At 33.0% G+C, this 20,123-nt stretch overlaps 1 protein-coding gene across 1 annotated transcript in view; it reads right to left on the reverse strand.

Moving 5' to 3' along the window:
- Nucleotides 1-20,123, reverse strand: part of LOC115210729 (titin) — a 678,167-nt gene that overhangs the window by 340,907 nt on the left and 317,137 nt on the right. Inside the window, exons 228-237 of the mRNA XM_036506041.1 lie at nucleotides 20,006-20,035; nucleotides 17,777-17,806; nucleotides 17,460-17,489; nucleotides 11,024-11,290; nucleotides 6,548-6,814; nucleotides 6,317-6,346; nucleotides 3,989-4,255; nucleotides 3,766-3,795; nucleotides 395-661; nucleotides 152-181 (exon numbers count right to left, since the gene is read on the reverse strand). Of these exons, the coding sequence (XP_036361934.1) occupies nucleotides 152-181; nucleotides 395-661; nucleotides 3,766-3,795; nucleotides 3,989-4,255; nucleotides 6,317-6,346; nucleotides 6,548-6,814; nucleotides 11,024-11,290; nucleotides 17,460-17,489; nucleotides 17,777-17,806; nucleotides 20,006-20,035 (1,248 nt within the window). The remainder of the gene's footprint in view (nucleotides 1-151; nucleotides 182-394; nucleotides 662-3,765; nucleotides 3,796-3,988; nucleotides 4,256-6,316; nucleotides 6,347-6,547; nucleotides 6,815-11,023; nucleotides 11,291-17,459; nucleotides 17,490-17,776; nucleotides 17,807-20,005; nucleotides 20,036-20,123) is intronic.

A 20,123-nucleotide genomic window follows, 5' to 3' on the forward strand; every position in this document is an offset into this window, starting at 1 on the left:
ACCAGCGTGGCTTTTCACAATTGGAAGTACTGTACGTTTATAGTTGAGAAAATCTGTTGCCACACTGAAGGCAAAGAAAACAATCTTGTTCGAATAACAATGTAACGACGCCAGACATACATATTGGCTACATTAGAAATGAGACATTCACCAGTGTCAGGCTCTATTACAGCAGGCAGTTTTTCAGGGTAAAAATAAAAATTGAATCAATTCGTAATAGTAATAAAGATGTAAACATACAGAAATTGCAAACCTTCCATAACTTACATGATTACCTTAAGTACTTCTGTTCCACATTAAATAACTTTGTGGACAATTTTCATTAAAATGCACAAGAGATTCAAAATATATCTTTGCAATGAACTAACTACTACTAATATACAAACAAGCGTACCTTCCACAGATAATGTGGCTGATGTAGACACATCACCTGCTACACAAGAATATTCTCCTATATCTTCCAAAGTAACATTTTCAATAATCAATTGGTGAACCTTCTTATCGGCAACAATCTTCAAGTGATTATCACTTTTGATTTCTTTGCCATTCTTTTTCCAAATGACTTTAATGTTTTCCTTCAACAATTCACATATTAAAACAACCTTTTCTTTTTCTTTCACTTTAATATTTGTTAATTTCTTTGTAAATTCAGGTTTGATTTCTAAGGAAAAAATACGGGCTTTTGTTACCAAACGTCACATTGAAAGGAAAGGGTAGCACAACATGCACAGAACATACAAATAATGTTAAATATAAAATTAGCTACACAGGTTACAATTATGTTTGCCACTCAAATTGATTTTCGAACAACATCACCGTAAACAACAATATTCTCGCAAGCAATATCTTTTAAACTTATATCATAATCTATTTTGTAAAAATGAAACCTATCCAGTTTTGATTTGAGGCAGGATACTATAAATTGCAAATCGATGTATTGACAACTACGTTTACATACCGAATACACTTTAGAAGTGATCTGCACAGTATATTGCAGTGAAGTTAACATGTTCTAGACTGAAATGAAGTCTTTGAATTGATCGAAAATTTGTACAATAATATATTGTTCAATGGAATAATAAGTTTTAATAAATGCTACAAACGTTGCAAATTTCGAAATCGAAATTGAAATAATATTGTTAGTATGTTTACTATTTCAGAGACTAATATTTGTATTAAAACAACGTTCCTTATCAGTGAAAGAAAATCACAGATCGTGATGCAGTTATTCATAATTGCCATATTATATTGTTCCCGCAATGACAGCAAGAGAAGCGGATTTGTTTAGATAGAATAACGACACCAGATATAAACGTTGGCATGAAGAAGGATTACACCAATGTCAAGCTCATCTATAGTAGGAGGTTCTTCTGGGTATAAATAATTTTAGCCACTTCTACATCATAATTATTATAGAAAGTGTCAATCTATTATAATTTACTGTTTCACTTCAAGTATTTTTTTCCATTCATAACGGTAATATCGATGGTAAGTATATTTATGGATTGTAACAGTTACTAACGTACATGCAAAGAAATTCAAAATATTGTCCAGCAAAGATCTATTTCTAATGCACAGTTACCCTGTTCTACTTTGCCTTTCATCCTTTCGTGATCGATAAAATAAATATCAGTTGAGCCCTGGGTGATCGATGTAATCGACTTACACCCGCCACCCGAAATTACTGATCCTGTGCCAAAATTTGAAACCAATATACAAACTGGTGCATCCTATTCAGGTAAGGTGCACGCAGCCTCTTCCACACAAATATATTTACCCATATCTTCCAAATGTAGCACTTTCAGTAATCACTTAATAAACTTTCATATCGGTAATGATCTTTATGTGAATATTACTTTTAATTTCACTGACATTCTTTATTCGCGAGACTTTCATGTTTTCCTTTGTCAATTTATGTAGTTAAACAGGTATCTTTTTTCTCTTTTACATGAATATTTTTTCATGTCGTTTTAAATTCAAGTTTTATTTTTAAGCAAACCCCAGCTAGTTTTACTAAGCACTGAAGTGAGAGAGAGAGAGAGAGAGAGAGAAAGAGAAAGAAAGAGTGAGTGAGAGAGAAAGAGAGAGAAAGAAAGAGTGAGAGAGAGAGAGAAAGAAAGAGTGAGTGAGAGAGAGGGAGAGCAACTTAATATCCAAAGTGAATACAAGGGATGTTAAATCATAAAGTTGTTACACATGTTACAATTAGGTTTGCAACTGAAAATAAAAATATTAGATACAATACACAAACACCTCAATAGTCAAGCAGCAATTATATATTTTTGTTATTATTTATACTATACGCATAGGAAACTTTTAAACGGCTGAGTGCTATCTCATATAGCTCTCTCAACGTTGTAAAAGTATATAGGCATAGCTTTAATATTTAAGAAATGCAAACATATAGATGTTTACATAAAGAATATCCTGAAGCAGAGATTCGGCATCGTATATAGTATTTAATTTCCTATCTTAGTGTAAATATTGAAATTAAGAGTAAAGCTAACATTTTGATCAAAACATTGTGAGTTCCTTAACGAAACAAACATATCAGAAATGGAAGCGCAGTATATTCATAGTTAGCAATCAGCATTGTAGTTACTTTGAAAACACGAGGAAGTGAATTTGTGAGGATAAACTTTATAACGATACCCGACGTGCACTACTGGCTCTATTGAGAAAAGACACACTCACCAATGTCAAGTTCTTGTATGGCAGACAGTACTACATTTACATATTTATTACAAATATTTTAAAAACCTCTGGCTAAGCGAAGGCGGGGGTATTGTTTTTAGTCGTGTTTGCTTGTTTGTTTGTCTTTGGACAAGATATCTCAAGAATCGCTGAATGAATTCGGATGAAACTTTCAGGGATGTTTGACCTCATGACTGGCACAAACTTATTAGTTTGGGGGACTGACCCGAAATGGGACAAGAATTCTGGATTTTTTCCTGATCTTAATTTTTGAGAGCGGTCGAGTTCATTTTTAGTATTCTCGTTTGAGAGGGCAGTCGAGTTTATTTCAGATTTTCTCATTTTAAAAATCATCTCTGGCTAATCGTCGAGAGGGCGTTGGTGTTACCTTGGCGGAGGTTTGATACACAAAGAATATACAAAGGATTTCCAAGCATATAGTTTTTATAAATGTAACAATTAGATTTACAAATTAAGCATATGAATATTAGACATAGAACACACTATCCAACATTATTCAAACAAAACTTTTCATCTATATTTGTATCAATGTCTATGTTGCCTGTGTCAGAAATTCCGGTATTCCGGTATTCATACTATGCAGGACACTATAAACAGTAAATTATGTAGGTATGGTCAAGCACAGCTTTAAAACATAGATGATTTCATATAAAATATCATTTTGAAGAGGATTTGTGCAGTATACTGCCACACAGTTAACATTTTTTATAAACAGGTGTGGAGTATTAGACATGAACAGAAATGCATACATGAATATACTATTCATCGTAATCAGAGGAAAACATAATAGCCTCTGACTGCTATGTAATATTTAATTGCCTAACATATTTTAAATATGGAAATCAAAAGTAATGTTGTTTCTTCACTCTGTATACCGAATTACACTTATAGGCTAACATTTGTAACAAATCAGTATTTCTTTTTTGAAGTGTCCCAAAAATTGAAGCAATTTTATGATCACATCAAAGCAAAAGCAAATGAATTTGTATGGACAATAACATAACCGTAGCAGACATAGACATTTGCGCCATTAAGAAATGACACACTCACCAGTGTCAGGCTCTTCTACAGTAGGTGCTTCTGCAGGGTAAAAATAAATATGAATCACTATCACAACATATTATAGAAAATGTCAAAATAGCATAATTTACAGGTATTTCTTCCCTACATCAGAGTTGTTCCGCTAGAAACTATCATTATGATTAGTGATTTAGTAACGTGCAAGACAAAATGTTCCAAGTACAAACTAGTTATAACGTACAAACGGACATACCTTCCACAGATATTGTGGCTGATGTAGACACATCACCTGTCACACAAGAATATTCTCCTACATCTTGCAAAGTAACATTTTCAATTATCAATTGGTGAACCTTCATATCGGCAACAATCTTCAAGTGATTATCACTCTGAATTTCTTTGCCATTCTTTTTCCAAATGACTTTTGTGTTTTCCTTTGACAATTCACATATTAAAACAGCTTTTTCTTTCTCTTTCATTTTAATATTTGTTAATTTCCTTGTAAATTCAGCTTTTGTTTCTAATAAAAAACGAGTTACAGTTACGAAACATCACATGGACAGAGAAGAGAAAGCAACATGACATACGAAGAACATGCAATAGATTTTGAAGCATAGTTACACGGGTCAGAATTAAGTTTCACATGAAACACGTAAATATTAAAGCTGCAACATACAATTCAGCGAGATATACGGTGAATGCTTATACACTTTAAGCTTATAAACATTATTATTATTTACAAATTATACATTATACAGTACATTATATATACAGGGTGTTCTAAAATTAAGGCAACCAACTTTTTCAATTTTACCAAAACAAAATATTGTTATATTTCGGGTCCGAAAGTAACAATGCAATGGTAACGGATACACAATTATGATATTATCCAATTTATTCTATATGACCATCTCTGTTTAGAAACACAGCCTTAAGTCTAGGTGAGAATGCTTCACACGCGACACGCACTAGGCCGTGCGGAATTGAAGCCCATTCCTGGCGCAGTTTTGTCATCAGAGCATCGAGTGAAGCATGATGAGTGCTCGAAACAAAACAGACAAAATGGACAAAACAGAAAAATCCAACGGGTTGAGATCGGGGCTTCTTGAGAGCCATACATCCTTGCCTATAAACGACGGAATATTTTTCTGTGTTGTGTCTGTTTGGAGCTGTGGGATGGTGCCAAGTCTTATTGGCGGCTCAAAGGTGCATCTTGAAAGTGCTCATTCGCCCATGGAAGCAGTTAAGCTTCCAGAATATCGCTAATGTATCCGCTGGGTGTTAATTTTAATACCCGAGGGCACAAAACGAAGAGAGACCTTCCAGTGGCTGTCACAGCCGCCCAAACTATAACTGACTGGATTTTGACGTCGATTTACGAGTCAACACTCGACGGAGCCAGATACACTCCAGACTTGGCCATTCTGATGGTTTACTACCAATTCGATGTCAAATTTCTTTTCATCAGTGAACACCAGGTTGGGCAACGCGCCTTCAACAATCTGGCATAGGATAAGACGACTCTCCAGTCTCATGGCCTTATAAATTTTCGTGAGCTCATGACGATGGATCATCATGTAGGAGTGGATCTTGAGATCCTCCTTCATTACTTGATACATCTATATTTGGTTTATTTTTGCTGTAGCAGCCAGTTTTCTGACGGAACGACGAGGATCTCCCTGTATCTTTTCTCTGGTACTTTTGATAAGCTAAGGGATCCGCACACATCTTTTTCGGTCACATTTAGGTCGATCAGCGATGGAACCAGTCTTCTGAAATTTCTTGGCAATTTTCCAGACTTTTGTTCGTTTAATTTTAAGCTTTTTTGTTATAGCTATATTACTTTCGCCCCCTTTGTAAAGAGCTGTGATTGTATTTTGGTTTATAGCCATTATCTAATTTATAAATCTGAATTTATTTAGTCTGAGACAAAAAGAAGATACACTAAGCTTTTATAATAATGTATGATTTTTATACCCTATCACATTTACTGATAGCTATGAAAGCCCGAAACTTCGGTTGCCTTAATTTCGGGACACCCTGTATGTATATATATGATACAATTAGATTTGCAAGACAAACACATTAATAAAAGAGCGATAGCATACTACAATATAATATTCAAGCAACATATGTCATCTAAAATTTTCGTTAAGTCTATATTATCGGGAGTGCAAAATTACCTGATATTCTAATGTGAATGCGACGTAAAATGTTGCATAGTTAGGTATAGGTTTAATAAGTGTTGAACTAATTTTATATCCTGTGATACTGCACAAACACTTTGTAAACAAGAAATTAAGTATTCGAGGTGAAATATACATATATGAATACTTATCTATCTTATTGTATATATTTATATAAAAATATAACAACGTTAATTCCGATCTTTTTTTTTTTTACAAAGGATAAGGTAATATTCCTTATCAGTGCTCGCTTAACAGAAATGGAGACGCATTACATTCATCGTTGCTAAAAAGCAATAGTATCACATTAAAGCCAATGCAAACGAATTCGTGTGGGTAATAAAATAACACCACCAGACACAAATATTGGCACCATTAATAAAGGAGACACTCACCAGTATCAGGTTCTTTGACAACAGGGGCTTCTGCAGGGTATAAATAAATATGAATCACCTTCAGATTGGTAAATAATATAGGAATTCTCACTCTAGCACAACTTACATGCTTCTTTGAAGTATGTCATCTCTAGATTATCGTATTATTGCTGGCATATAACTTGATTAGTAACAGTTAGTTTATATTTCCTTGTAAGGAACTAGCTACTTTTAATATATAAAGAAACGTACCTTCCACAGAAATTGTGGCTGATGTAGACACATCACCTACCACACAAGTATATTCTCCTATATCTTGCAAGGTAACATTTTCAATAATCAGTTGGTGAACCTTCATATCAGCAACAATCTTTAAGTGATTATCACTCTGGATTTCTTTGCCATTCTTTTTCCATGTGACTTTTGTGGTTTCCTTTGACAATTCACATTGCAATACCACTTTTTGTTTTTCTGTGACTTTAATGTTTGTTAATTTCTTTGTAAATTCAGGTTTTATTTCTAAGGAAAAATGAGCTAGTGTTACAAAACATGGATACAAGAGAAAACGAAGTGACACAAACAGAGCATACAATTATTTTCGAACATATCAAGTAGTCACATATGATTGAATTTGACTTACAAGTCTCGCACAACAATAGTAGAGTTACAGTACACTTCAAAACAACATTAAACAATAAATAGACTCGACATTTTATATTTTATATTATCTCTACTGGGAATTCCTAAGTTTTTTTTTATTGTTACTTGGAAGCAGAACTGTATAAATTGTAAACTGATATATTCTATTTTTCATTATTTTATCGTATACACACGCACGCACGCGCGCGTGCACACACACTTATACAAAAATATGTATGTAACACAGACAAATATGTAACATGAAAGAATGGTATAGCAAATACCATACAGCATAAATTCTTGATTTATTAATATTATCTTCACCTCTAGAGGATGTGTCATATTTATCATATGATAACTGAAGCAAGTTCCATTTGTGAAGGATATAATTTCGAGAATCGAGAATTTCTCTCAAGCCAAAGTTGACATGTCATCAAAAAAAAAAGGATTATTTTCAAGTGATGAAAGGACAGCCTCGGGCACGTGTTCCTGCCTTAATATGCGTTATCAGTACGACAACTTTTCTAGAAATAAAGTTGTCTTGATAACAATATAACGTCAACTGACATACATTTATGCCATTTGGAAATGAGAAGCTCATCAGCGTTATGCATTTTTATGCAAGCAGTTCTGTAGGGTATAAAGAAATATGAATCATATATGTATGTGTGTGTGCGTGAGCGCGCGTGTGTGTTGTGGAATAGTAGATCCCGAAGCAATTACAGCTATAAATATTGGACTGAAAAACCCTAAGGTTAGAAAAAGTTGAAGACTGTCCTACAGGCAGCAACATTTATGTGTGTGTGCTCGCGCATGTGTATATGTATGTAAGTAGACTATAAAAATCAGGAGGTATGAGAGGTGAATATATTTATTTAATCACTTGACATCTTTAAGATTACGCCCGTTTCGTAGTCTTCTTCATTTAGTAATAATTTCAGTGTAGAATAAATTGTTTGCATAAATCCTCATGTTACGCACTATACAATACAGTTGTGTATTCACAAAATGCAAATAAAGAAAGCTAACTTATTTGATCACCAAAACATCATGGTTACGTTACCGATTCAACTGTAACTATACTCAAAAATTTTCTCTTTATATATACAATGTATAGAAAAGAGAGACTAGATAAAATTAACTTGGTTTGGTCAGTAAAAATAAATACATGTTGTTTCATATCAATAAGTTGCCAATCAGAAGTTAAGGGAATTGATCGTTCTTTATTGCTAGTATAAACACGAGAGGGCAAAAAGAGGAAGTAAAGTATTTGAAGTAAATATTTTAAAAAAATAAGAAAATAAAAAATAGCTTAGAATATATGTAAAATACATATGAAATTATAATAAATTAATTAAATGGGGAAAAGACAGCTGGAATAATAAAGATCAGACCAGGAAATAGTATTGAACAACATGATTCAAATGGGGTTAAAAGGTCAAAATGTCACACATAAAAACTTATGGACATTAATTTTCTAGACATATCTCAAAATACTTTCTAGCTCAATGAGCTGTTGTAAAACCAAGCTGTACACACCCCAACACAAGCACAAGCAGAGACACATGAACAAACTAAAAAATACACAACCCCCACACGTAATAGTGTACTCTTTTTCACCCATGTATATACATATAGACCACACAGAGAAAAACATCTGCACACACTCAAACATATATGTGTATGTATATGAATACATAAGTAAAACTACACATACACATATAAATACATATATAAACAAATAACGCATACATATATATATATATATATACAGTATAAGTACACATACAAACATATGTATGTATACGAATATACACACACATACATACATATAGATATAACATATATACACATACACATATGTACATGCATGTATAGATACACACATATCACAAGATGACCTGATCGACCAAATTATCGGATGCTGGTATACATTGTTGGTCACAATGCGCTTTGCATCATTTTAGCTTTCGAATCCCCCTGAGTTACTCATTTACCGCTGAGTGGACTGGAGCAATGTGGATTGGAGCATTTGGATCAAGAAAACAACGCGCGGCCCGGGAATCGAATCTACGATCTAGCAATCGTGAGTGCGACACCTTAACCGTTAGTATATGCACCTTCACACATGCAGATATACACCCATACATACTCATTCACCTGTACACCCATTTATACATAAATATATACACAGAAATTTATAAATATATATATATATATATATATATATATATATATATATATATATATATATATATAGAGAGAGAGAGAGAGAGAGAGAGAGATACTATGAAATTAACTAAAACAGTCTTCAGTATTCCCTCGAAGATTTTATTCTCTACAGCAATATTTCTACCAAATTAAATCTATGATTAGTATAAGTGATTGGGAAGCAAGTTTATCACCACACAGCCACTCTTGTTGCAAAGAAATTTTCCATAATCACTCGAGGAACCTCCATTTGTAACTTGTTTCTGTTCATTCACTTTACTGTCTATGAATTTTTTTGTTTGTGTAAATTCAGAATATTCTTGTAGGGAGAAAGAAGTTACAGTTAGAAAATATCACATGGGCAGCAGGAGGAGAAATAATACATAAAAAGATCATACAGGGAATTATGCACAGAGAAGTTTGTATAGGTTACAATTAAATTTACACATCACACACACACATATATATTAGATACAACACACTGCAAAAAGATATTTAAACAACGAGTGTCTTCTAAATTTGTTTGATAAATTGTAGTATAACTAGTAAAATTTGTAAGCATTCTACTGTTTACTCGATATACCCAGTGAAAGGTGATATGCACATAGCAATACATTTACACATTGACACACAAACATAGAACTCGCACACATCCGAGTACACTTGCGTTCACATACATACTCTGTGTGTGTGCGCGTGTGCGTGTGCTATACATTGTGAAGTAACTACAATTTAAGTTTGGCTTCATCAGGGAGATATTTGATTCGGAGTAAACTGTAGCCTCTTTTCTTCTATCAGTATTCCCTATGATATATATATATATATATATATATATATATATATATATATATATACATACATACATACATACATACATACATACATACATACATACATACATACACTGCACACTCACACACTGCTTAAATACCAATCTTGAGAAATTAGGCTTCTCAAAACCAGAAAGGAGAAAGCTAATTCGAAGACTACAGATCCAATCCATCACTGGAACTGTAAAAATGTGCAAAACTTTCCATAAGTTTATCATTTAAATATATATGAGCATGTCTAGATATGCAACTAAATGCATGAGTATACATGCATAAAACATACAAATTTGCACATACATGCATACGTACATATATACATACATACATACATGCATACATACAAAAATATCCTGTTTAAATTCCAATGAAGGAGTCTCGGATCGAGGTTGGAGACCGGCTTTTACTCTAATGGCGGGAAATCTTGAAATAAACTGAATCTTGAAGCACTCCGTCGGTTACGACGACGAGGGTTCCGGTTGATCCGATCAAAGGAACAGCCTGCTCGTGAAATTAACGTGTAAGTGGCTGAGCACTCCACAGACACGTGTACCCTTAACGTAGTTCTCAGGGATATTCAGCGTGACACAGAGAGTGACAAGGCCAGCCCCTTGAAATACAGGTACAACAGAAACAGGAAGAAAGAGTGAGAGAAAGTTGTGGTGAAAGAGTACAGCAGGGATCACCACCATCCCCTGCCGGAGCCTCGTGGAGCTTTTAGGTGTTTTCGCTCAATAAACACTCACAACGCCCGGTCTGGGAATCGAAACCGCGATCTTACGACCGCGAGTACGCTGCCCTAATCACTGGGCCATTGCGCCTCCACAATAAACTGAATAATGACATACATACAGTGTGCACTTTTCGTATATAGTATAGATTAGTAATGGTTCTGTATACTATAGTAATTCTTCATTCTCTATTGAACTCTGTAGGGCGATGTCACTGCCAATTTTCTTTACGATTAGTAAACATTAGTTTTGTGTTAATCAAAAATTCTAAATATAGTACTACTATTAAGTTGCTACTTTCAATATACAAACAAACGTACCTTCCACAGACAATGTGGCTGATGTAGACACATCACCTGCTACACAAGAATATTCTCCTATATCTTCCAAAGTAACATTTTCAATAATTAATTGATGAACTTTCATATCAGAAGCAAGTTTTATGTGATTATCACTTTTGATTTCTTTGCCATTCTTTTTCCATATGACTGTCATATTTTCTTTTGAAACTTCGCATATCATCGTTGCTTGTTGCTTTTCTTTAACTTTCATATCTTTTATTGTTTTTGTAAACTCTACTTTAGCATCTGCAAATGGGAAATATTTTGAATACTTTAAAAATATGTCAATCATTTTATGTAACTGATTGCTTTAGAATCCAGAATACATGATTTCCAATTGTTTCCCCTACCTCACAACCAACCTTTTTCACAACCAACCTTTTTTATTTAAGTATTTTACACTTCTGTATGTTCATATCATTTCTCCTGGGAGGAAGACCTCTCCCTTTTCCTTTATCATTGCCACCAAAATCTACAGATTCGAGTTTATGGCACGTCATAACAGATCACTTTGGTATATAGATGACCAACAGAAAAAAAGCTTAAGCTATATTCTTCAGTTACACATACATTAGTGAGTATTTTGTTTGCTTCTTTCCCGATTCCACTGACCCATAACGCTTACCTTCTCTGATGTCTCAGGTGAGAAACACACTTTGAGACACTTTTCTACGTGCACAAGAAGAATATTTTGCTACCCTCTTACTTTGCCATTTATATACCGGTAGGTCATAATATTTCATAGTGATCGACTCAAGTCCTCTGGGAACATTATGCCCTTGGCTTTCTTTGTTTCTTAGGCTTCATTCGCCTTGTATGTTCATTTTTTATTTGAATATATGTTTAACCAAGTTGCTGGTAGCTCTAACAGCAGCTGTACATTCTTTGATGCTGCTGCTCTTTTCGTTGTTGTTGCTTATTTTATTCTTGTTCCCACTCATATTGGTGTTGCTATTGCTGTTTAAGTCATCTATGAGTGCAAGGACGGAGCCGGGTTATGCATAGTTATTGGTGCACATATTCTGTATTCTATGCATGAAAAATTCCCAAACGTGAACATGGAAGGACGAGCTGATTTATTACTCGTAACATGAGCAGGCATGAGTTAGATAGTTACAGTAAGCATCTAATTATATTCGTCCAATGTGCAAGTTTAATATTCAGATATGTAAAAGTGGAAATTAAAGTATTGATGTGTGCATGATATGAGAGCATCTGGTCCTATCTATATAATTCAGTAAACATGTGAAGAATGTGCTAGCTTATGAAGCAGAGATCAATTTTTTACACGCGCGCAGAGAAGCGAGAATCAAAATATTGAAGTAGGCATTTATTCTAACCATGTTGCTGCACACAAACGAAAACATGGCTCTTTACTGTTGAGTATCATACTGAAGGATGACTTCTCACTATAGACGATATGTATAAATAAAATAATTATTCCAAAGGACTTAAATGGAGCAACAGACAAGGTATTTCGGCCTAATTATCAATTTTTGAATAGTAGCTGCCACGCAGTCCTTTGGAGCTAAATAGAAGCGGCAGACATTATCAATAGAAATAAGCGAACAAAACATTCCCTGATGCAAGCGTTAACTTGCAGAGCCGAGATTAAATTATTACATGCGTGCAACAAAGCGAGAATCAATATACTGATGCCGGCATTCATTCTAACGCTGGATGAATAACGGGATAGTAGTTATTATGAGGTGGGTGGACGTTAGAAGTATCTGGGTTTGTGCACAGCCGTAGATAGTCCAACCCTTGTCAAAAACTCAGAGTCGACTGTAACTTTTTTTTATATAATAAGCATATATACCCTTTATATCCAATGTACAAGTATTTAGTTTTATCAGATATAACGTTTTCACTATGTTACAATATAATACCTCCCTAGTAATGCCGAACAACATAACATGCATTTTCCGACCACTTATATCGACAAATATCCTCAAAACTGAACCTATCAACATATACTTCGCCATGGAAAAAAACACCCTTAAAAATGGGGACTCTTACTTGATAAGACGAATAGAAAAGAAAGAGATCATTACATGAGGTGTCCGATGAAAAATCTTATATTATCAAAAAGATAACAATAACGACAACAAAACCACCCCGAACTTTGGTTTCAAAACAACTGAATATCCACCAGTCGACGTTCTTCGCCAGCCCTTCGAAGAAAATGCATTAAAACTCATCAATAATATCAAATTCCGAAAGCATATCGACACCATCCCAAAGAGAACAAAATCAGTATAAGCGAAAATATATTCGTACGATTGAATAAAACGAAAGCTATAAATCACAAAAATGTCTCTTAACCAACACTATATCAAGCACTTACAAAAGAAAAACTTATAGAAAATAGCCACTGAGTTAAAATACAGGAGGAGTTAATAGTGATATGCAGTCAGTTTGAAAACATTTTAGCCCAGAAATTTAATTTAAAGTATCCGAAGTACTCAATTGGCATAGTAAATAATTTTTGAATGTATAAATTTGCAAAAAAGCAGGAGTAAAGTTTATAAAGTTTGTATTACACATCTGCAAGTCAAGAACAATTATTAGCTCGTACAAAACTGAGGCAAACATACTCTGAAGTGATGCGGAAAATATTTCAGTGCTATGACAGCCTTCCGTATAGGGAAAGGTTGACAGTTACTTTGAGATTTTGGCTATGTTGATAAAGTGATTGTTAAATATAATGTTTGATTGTATATATATATATATATATATATATATATATATATATATATATATATATATATATATATATATATGTATGTATGTATGTATATGTATGTATATATGTTTATATATATTTATATATATATACATATATGCGTATATATGTATATATATATATATATATATATATATATATATGCGTATATATATATATATATATATGCGTATATATATATATATATATATATATATATATATTTATTTATTTATACATAAAAAGCATTTATATATACATACATACCTAAAACATACATATATATATACACACACATATATATATATAGGCAAGGAAGGATTAGATCACGAACGGGCTACCGTTTTCGGGAAGGAAGCCGCATAAGACATGATTCATCACCAGATGGGCTGTAGTTTACCCATGGCTGGAGTAGATAATCCAGGCGTTTACCACGCACAAAAAAACATAACGACCGGTGACATTTTGAAGTTGCATAAAAAAATTTTCCCCCTGGAAACTAACGTTGCGAACAATGAGAGAATCTGTAAAGTTTACTTGTCTCAGAGTATAGAAAAATAAGTGTACAGTGGAGTTTATGGTATAACTTTGTTCCATGGTTTACAATTCTTGGTCTCAATTGATTTTGAAAAAAAATATTGTAATACATTAATATGTCCATGGAGAACAATTCAACGCAATACATATACTGGTTAAATGTACAGTACTTTAAGTGAATACTACTTGAGAATACCTGAGTAGTATGGTCCATGTTTAAGAAAACTTAGATGCAGAAATCACTTCTCGTACTCAAACAAGCCTTTGGCAGGCTAGAATCACAGTGCCATATCAAATCTGATACTAAAATCATAGTATATGTCATTTTTTTTTGTACTGTTGTAGTTTTCTGAAATTTGGACACTATACATGCATCATGTAAAAATGTTTGACAGGTTTCACCAGAAATATCTGCGCCACATATTCAGAATAAGCTGGGCTTCACCCATTCGTGACACGTAGGTTCTTGCTGATGTTAGGAACACATCAATCCAAGCCATGCTTATATGGAATCGGCTACGATGGACAGGTTATCTCAACAGAGCGGATGAGTAGCGCATTCCCAAACAAATGCTCTATGGTGAGCTTATACCGAGAAAGAGGAAAAATAGTAAGCCAATGAAAAGATAGAAAGATTCCTTAAAACCAAATTGAGATACCTTAAATTATTTTACAAAAGTCTTGAGTCACTTGCGGCAGATAAATATGTGTAGAGAGCTACAATATGGACTGGTGTTAAAGACTTTGAACCTGACAGACCATGCAGATGTGTACCCTCAATTTTTTCGAGGGTATACATCTGCAGTTATGCAGATAAACTGATGACTTTTACATGACTAAGTAAAGTCAACATACACTCAATTTCTTCATAAATTCTAAACGCTGTCTAAGTTCTTGGTATTATTCTAAGTTTATTGAACGAGCGCATATAATTAGTCGCATAAAGAATACAATGGAAAATTAAACGTAACATACAAGAAAAATTACACAGAGAATCGAAGTTGTAAATACCGGTGGGTAGGCTTTCTGCCAGTACATTATATACAATACATAGATTTATATATATATATGTATACAAGACATACATAAATGCATGCATCAATACATGCATGTATGTATGTATGTATGTATGTATGTTTGTATGTATGTATGTATGTGTGTGTGTATGTGAGTGTATGTGTGTATGTGTGTGTACAGCGTACGCCAAATTTTTTCCGTATGAGTCGACAGAAGAATTCTTGAAATTTGCCATGTTTTTGGTAAAGGAAAACATTTGTCGGTATTTATTAGCACCCTCAAAGAAAATGGCAGAGGATTTTGATAAATTAAGAATCAATTTCTCTTAATAGCTCACAAAGAGACAACTGTTCACACGTTTTGGTTTTATTACACTCTTATAAGCATTGCATTATTTACATCAGCTTGCGTTGATCAGATGGCAACATTTTTATATGAGTCCAAAGTGTGCTACGAATAACTTTTTTGCTAGTATGATTTGCATAATTACAAAAGTGAGTTAGAGCAATTAACACAAATGAGTCAAAAGTGTCAGTTTCGTGATATACTGAACGACGCATACAATAAAGCAAAAAAGAGCGTTATTAGTTATATCTGTAGGTCTATGTATGTGTGTGTATGTGTGAGAGAGAGAGAGAGTATGTGTGTGTGAGAGTGAGTGCGTGTGAGAGAGTGTGTGTGTGTGAACGTGTTTGTGCTTACATGCACACACACCTATATAACTGAAACACAGAAAGCATATAAGAAATGCATTCCAAAAGTTTATTGCAATATAAGAAGCACTTATATAATAAAAGGAATTATATATATGAAATATTAGCACGCAATCATAAGCAATATAACGATTATGAACTAAATTATAAAACAAGATACATTATGATATATTATTACACGACTAGAATCTTCGACGTATAACACTGACTCGCGAAAAATCAACACGTCGTTTGCAAAAGAATGCTTATATTCTAACATCATTGCATTTCTGATTATATTATTATACACCGAGTCCAGAATGTGATTGGATTACACACTCTCACAAATTTTTAATGTAGAAGAAGTACCTGTTTTAGGAGTGCATGCCAGCAAGAAATCACATCAAAAAACAATATTTTCGCAGCCATTAAATTTTGTAGCGGATTTGTTTATTACGTATGATATGATCTAATGATCACTGGCTAGAATTAAATTATCTAATTACTCCTTATTTAGTACATTTGAAAATACATTCCATTGAGAACGTAACCACTCTTTCTAACGCTACTTCAATGTGAATAACCTTTGACATTATGATTTCTCACTTAACGATTTTACATTTAAAATCAACTGGCCTGCTAACTCAGAATATTCCAGTACGCTGTTGTGATATCCTAAGATATATGTTATTAATTTTTGTGCTTAAACAGCTGTCCTTATTGATAAATGCGAGAAGTGAGGCTAGCTACTCCTGTATTACCAATCTTTGCAGACTCTAAGAACAGCACACTTAATTTCATTCAAATGTATTTCTTCATTCATAAAATTGTCGATATAGTTGACTGATCCACAGAAAGTTTTCCATGCTAAGGTTATCCTTTAGTTTTCCGTACTAAGTTTATCATTTACGGTATAAATACTATATCATTTGCCATTGTACTCTATTTTTAGTATATGGGAATGTTAAATAATTCAGAGATTTGACGATAAAAACACAGGAGAAAGATTGTAAACATAGTATATGCACACGCGGTCTATATGCAAATTAAATGAATGACTGAATGAAAGAACAACTACTCATACCAATATTACTGATGAGCATTGATATATCTGAAATTTTAGCATTCAAATTCTGCAAGAAATTGTTTTCACATATCTTCATTAATAAAAATGTCATGAAAGAGGGGTGACATTAAGTAGGATGCCGTTCAGCAAGATACTGCTATATATATTTCCTAGTGCATCAAGAATATCGCTAATAAGTTATTAAATGAAAGAAATTAGAGTCACATGTATTTCACCAATAGAATTTTCAGCGAATTTAGTCTTTCCTGACACAGTAGAATGCAAGAAATTGCACAAGGAGACACGAAGCCATCAAAGTGAGACTCAGCAACAAGCAGAAGCAAGAAATCATTAGTCAATAAATAATCTTTCACTCACCAAAAGCAGCTTCCACCTCAGAACGAGTTTCTAGCGAAAAATAAACGTAAATATATGCCCTCATTATTTAGGTCACGTGAAAACAGTAAATATATTGAGGAAGAAGGGACGTACTTTTTTTTTTTTTCTTAATTATTACACCGTTATAAACAGTAGATGGACTTTACAAGAATCGAAAATACTCTGAGAGAGAATATGTATACGGTTCAAACTTAGAGAAATGTAATTAGTACAATAAAAAAATATCGCAATACGATTAGAAACTTTAATATCTTATATTGATATATAATGCGAGAAACAATTTTGCAGTCGCTTACCTGTACGAGTTATTTTTTCCGTTACGACCTCTGCAGGATTAAGGAAATATATAGTTTAATATTTCAAAAAGATAGTTTATAAACACTGTACCATTAAATGGTAACTATATTAGAACATTTGTTGAAAAACTCATGGCATTTAATCATTCATTCGTTGTAAAATGATTCGTTGCTAAAATTTCACACACATATATACATATATATGAAGTGTATGTAAAAACAAACATATATATGTAGTATATCCTGTATGCATCTATGAATATATGCATGGATATATTCATTTAAGCATATGCGTGCGTGTGTATGTTTGCATGTAATGCAAGTAATTCGTTATATATGTAAATCTTTCTCAACGCAATACTTTCTCAACGAATGGAAATTTTCCATTTAGTTGGTGGAGTGAAAAGTAACTATTGATGATAGTTTTTAGTGACTCAACAAAAATAAACGATAATTCAATTTCCACAGTCCAAGAAATAATGAACAGTTAATCATAAAATAAGAATTTTCATGCTTAGATTGAAACCTGATCTTTTTTAGTAACACATTATCATCTACAAACTTGTTTTATTACACCGCGTTGGTATAGTCTAAATCCAAGCATAAATTTAAAGTATTCATGTATGTTGTCATGTACAGAATGGCGTACGCCAAAATGGTTGAGAGGCTTGTATTTTGCCATTTAGATACAGAAAGAAAACAAAAATCCATAAAGTTTTCGAAACGAGGAAAAAATATCACAGTATAAACAATACCTTTTCTACCATTAATTTAAAGATGTCTATATCACTTTCTAATTTAGTTGTATCTTTCTATTCTATAACCTAAAGATATTTCAAAGACACAGACGAAGACAAAATAGAATAGATAATAAGAAACGAAGACAAATTTCACACCTTCAAGTTAGAAAAGTAAAAATTCTTCAAACAAAATAGAAAGCATGAAGGGAAAGCGCAAAACAAATAAAAATAGCGTGAGCGTATCTTTGTAAAGTCAGTGTTATTGCTGCTCGATAATTCTTTATAGATATGCTATATTTATATTTAGTTGAAAATGTTAAATAAAATTTAAATCATCGCTACATTTGTATTGAAACCATTATTTTCTTTAGTTTGTATTTTTAGCAATGTGTATCATAGTCATTTTCTGCTGTAACACGAGATTCATTGTTAGTGCATGTGTATATGTTTGTGTGTGTTTAAGTGAGTATACGCGCATGTGAAATTTTGTATCTGATCGAAAGTAAGAAAGTGATATATACACATATAATACATATAATGCATGTGTGTGTGTATGTCTGAGCCGGTTGTGCTTTGTTTTGCTTCATCACAAGTGTTTTTCACATATTTTTATGTAATTTAAATATGAAATGAAATTTTTCGCATCAGACTTAGTTTCTTGTGACGCCAAATTCAGTTTCTTTTACTTTTCAAATGTTCTGGCTAAAAAACTAAATATATATTATACTAATATAATTTTAATTAAATAGTTTCCTTCTAATATATTTATTTTGCATGTAGATTTATTTCTTTGGGAAGTTCTGGTAATTCTGGTTGAGTAAATGTACTCAGGGAAGCATACTGTGCAGATGAAACATACTTAGATCTATTCAGTTATATAGGAAAGCTTCATGTCAGTTTGCTCATAAATGCCAAATAAGTAACGGTTAATATGCGCGTTGATTTTTGTTAGTTTGACTTTAGTGATGCCTTTATATAGATGTTTTCTTATGCTGTGGAATTGACTAAATTATTTCAATCCTTTCTGCAATGTACGTAGTGATCCAAATTGTGCTTTAAACAATTATTTCAAGATTAATACTGTTTTAGACAAATTGCATTTAGATCAATCATATTTTAGATAAAATGTTTTCGACAAACTCGCCGGATACAATAGGAAATCATTACTAGCGAATTTGGGATCCAAGTACATAGCAGTGTCAGGCTGTTAAGAGAAACATGCCTGGCATGTAGGGAAAACTACAGCTAAGCCTTTTTGATCTTGACAAGTGTGAGTATGTATCTTTAAAATTAAATTGCAGTCTTTACAAATGCTTACTTTGATAGGGAAATGTTACAAACTAATTTGAATTTATACTAAAAATACTACAAAAATCAGATAGTTTCGTTCTTTGAAAAAAGTGTTATCTACGCAATTATATATTTTTAGCGATTTCTTTGCCGAAGCGAAACACTGGAAGCCATTGAAATGATTTTAAATGAAACTCACCAACTGTAGATTCAACTTCAGACGGTTTTTCTGAACGAAAGTTAATACGAAGTACAATAAGCAGGTTGTTCGATTATCTCATGCACAAAACACTTTTGTTCAAATACTTAGTTATGTA

Source organism: Octopus sinensis, linkage group LG1 (assembly GCF_006345805.1).
Source record: "Octopus sinensis linkage group LG1, ASM634580v1, whole genome shotgun sequence".
Lineage (NCBI taxonomy): Eukaryota > Metazoa > Mollusca > Cephalopoda > Octopoda > Octopodidae > Octopus > Octopus sinensis.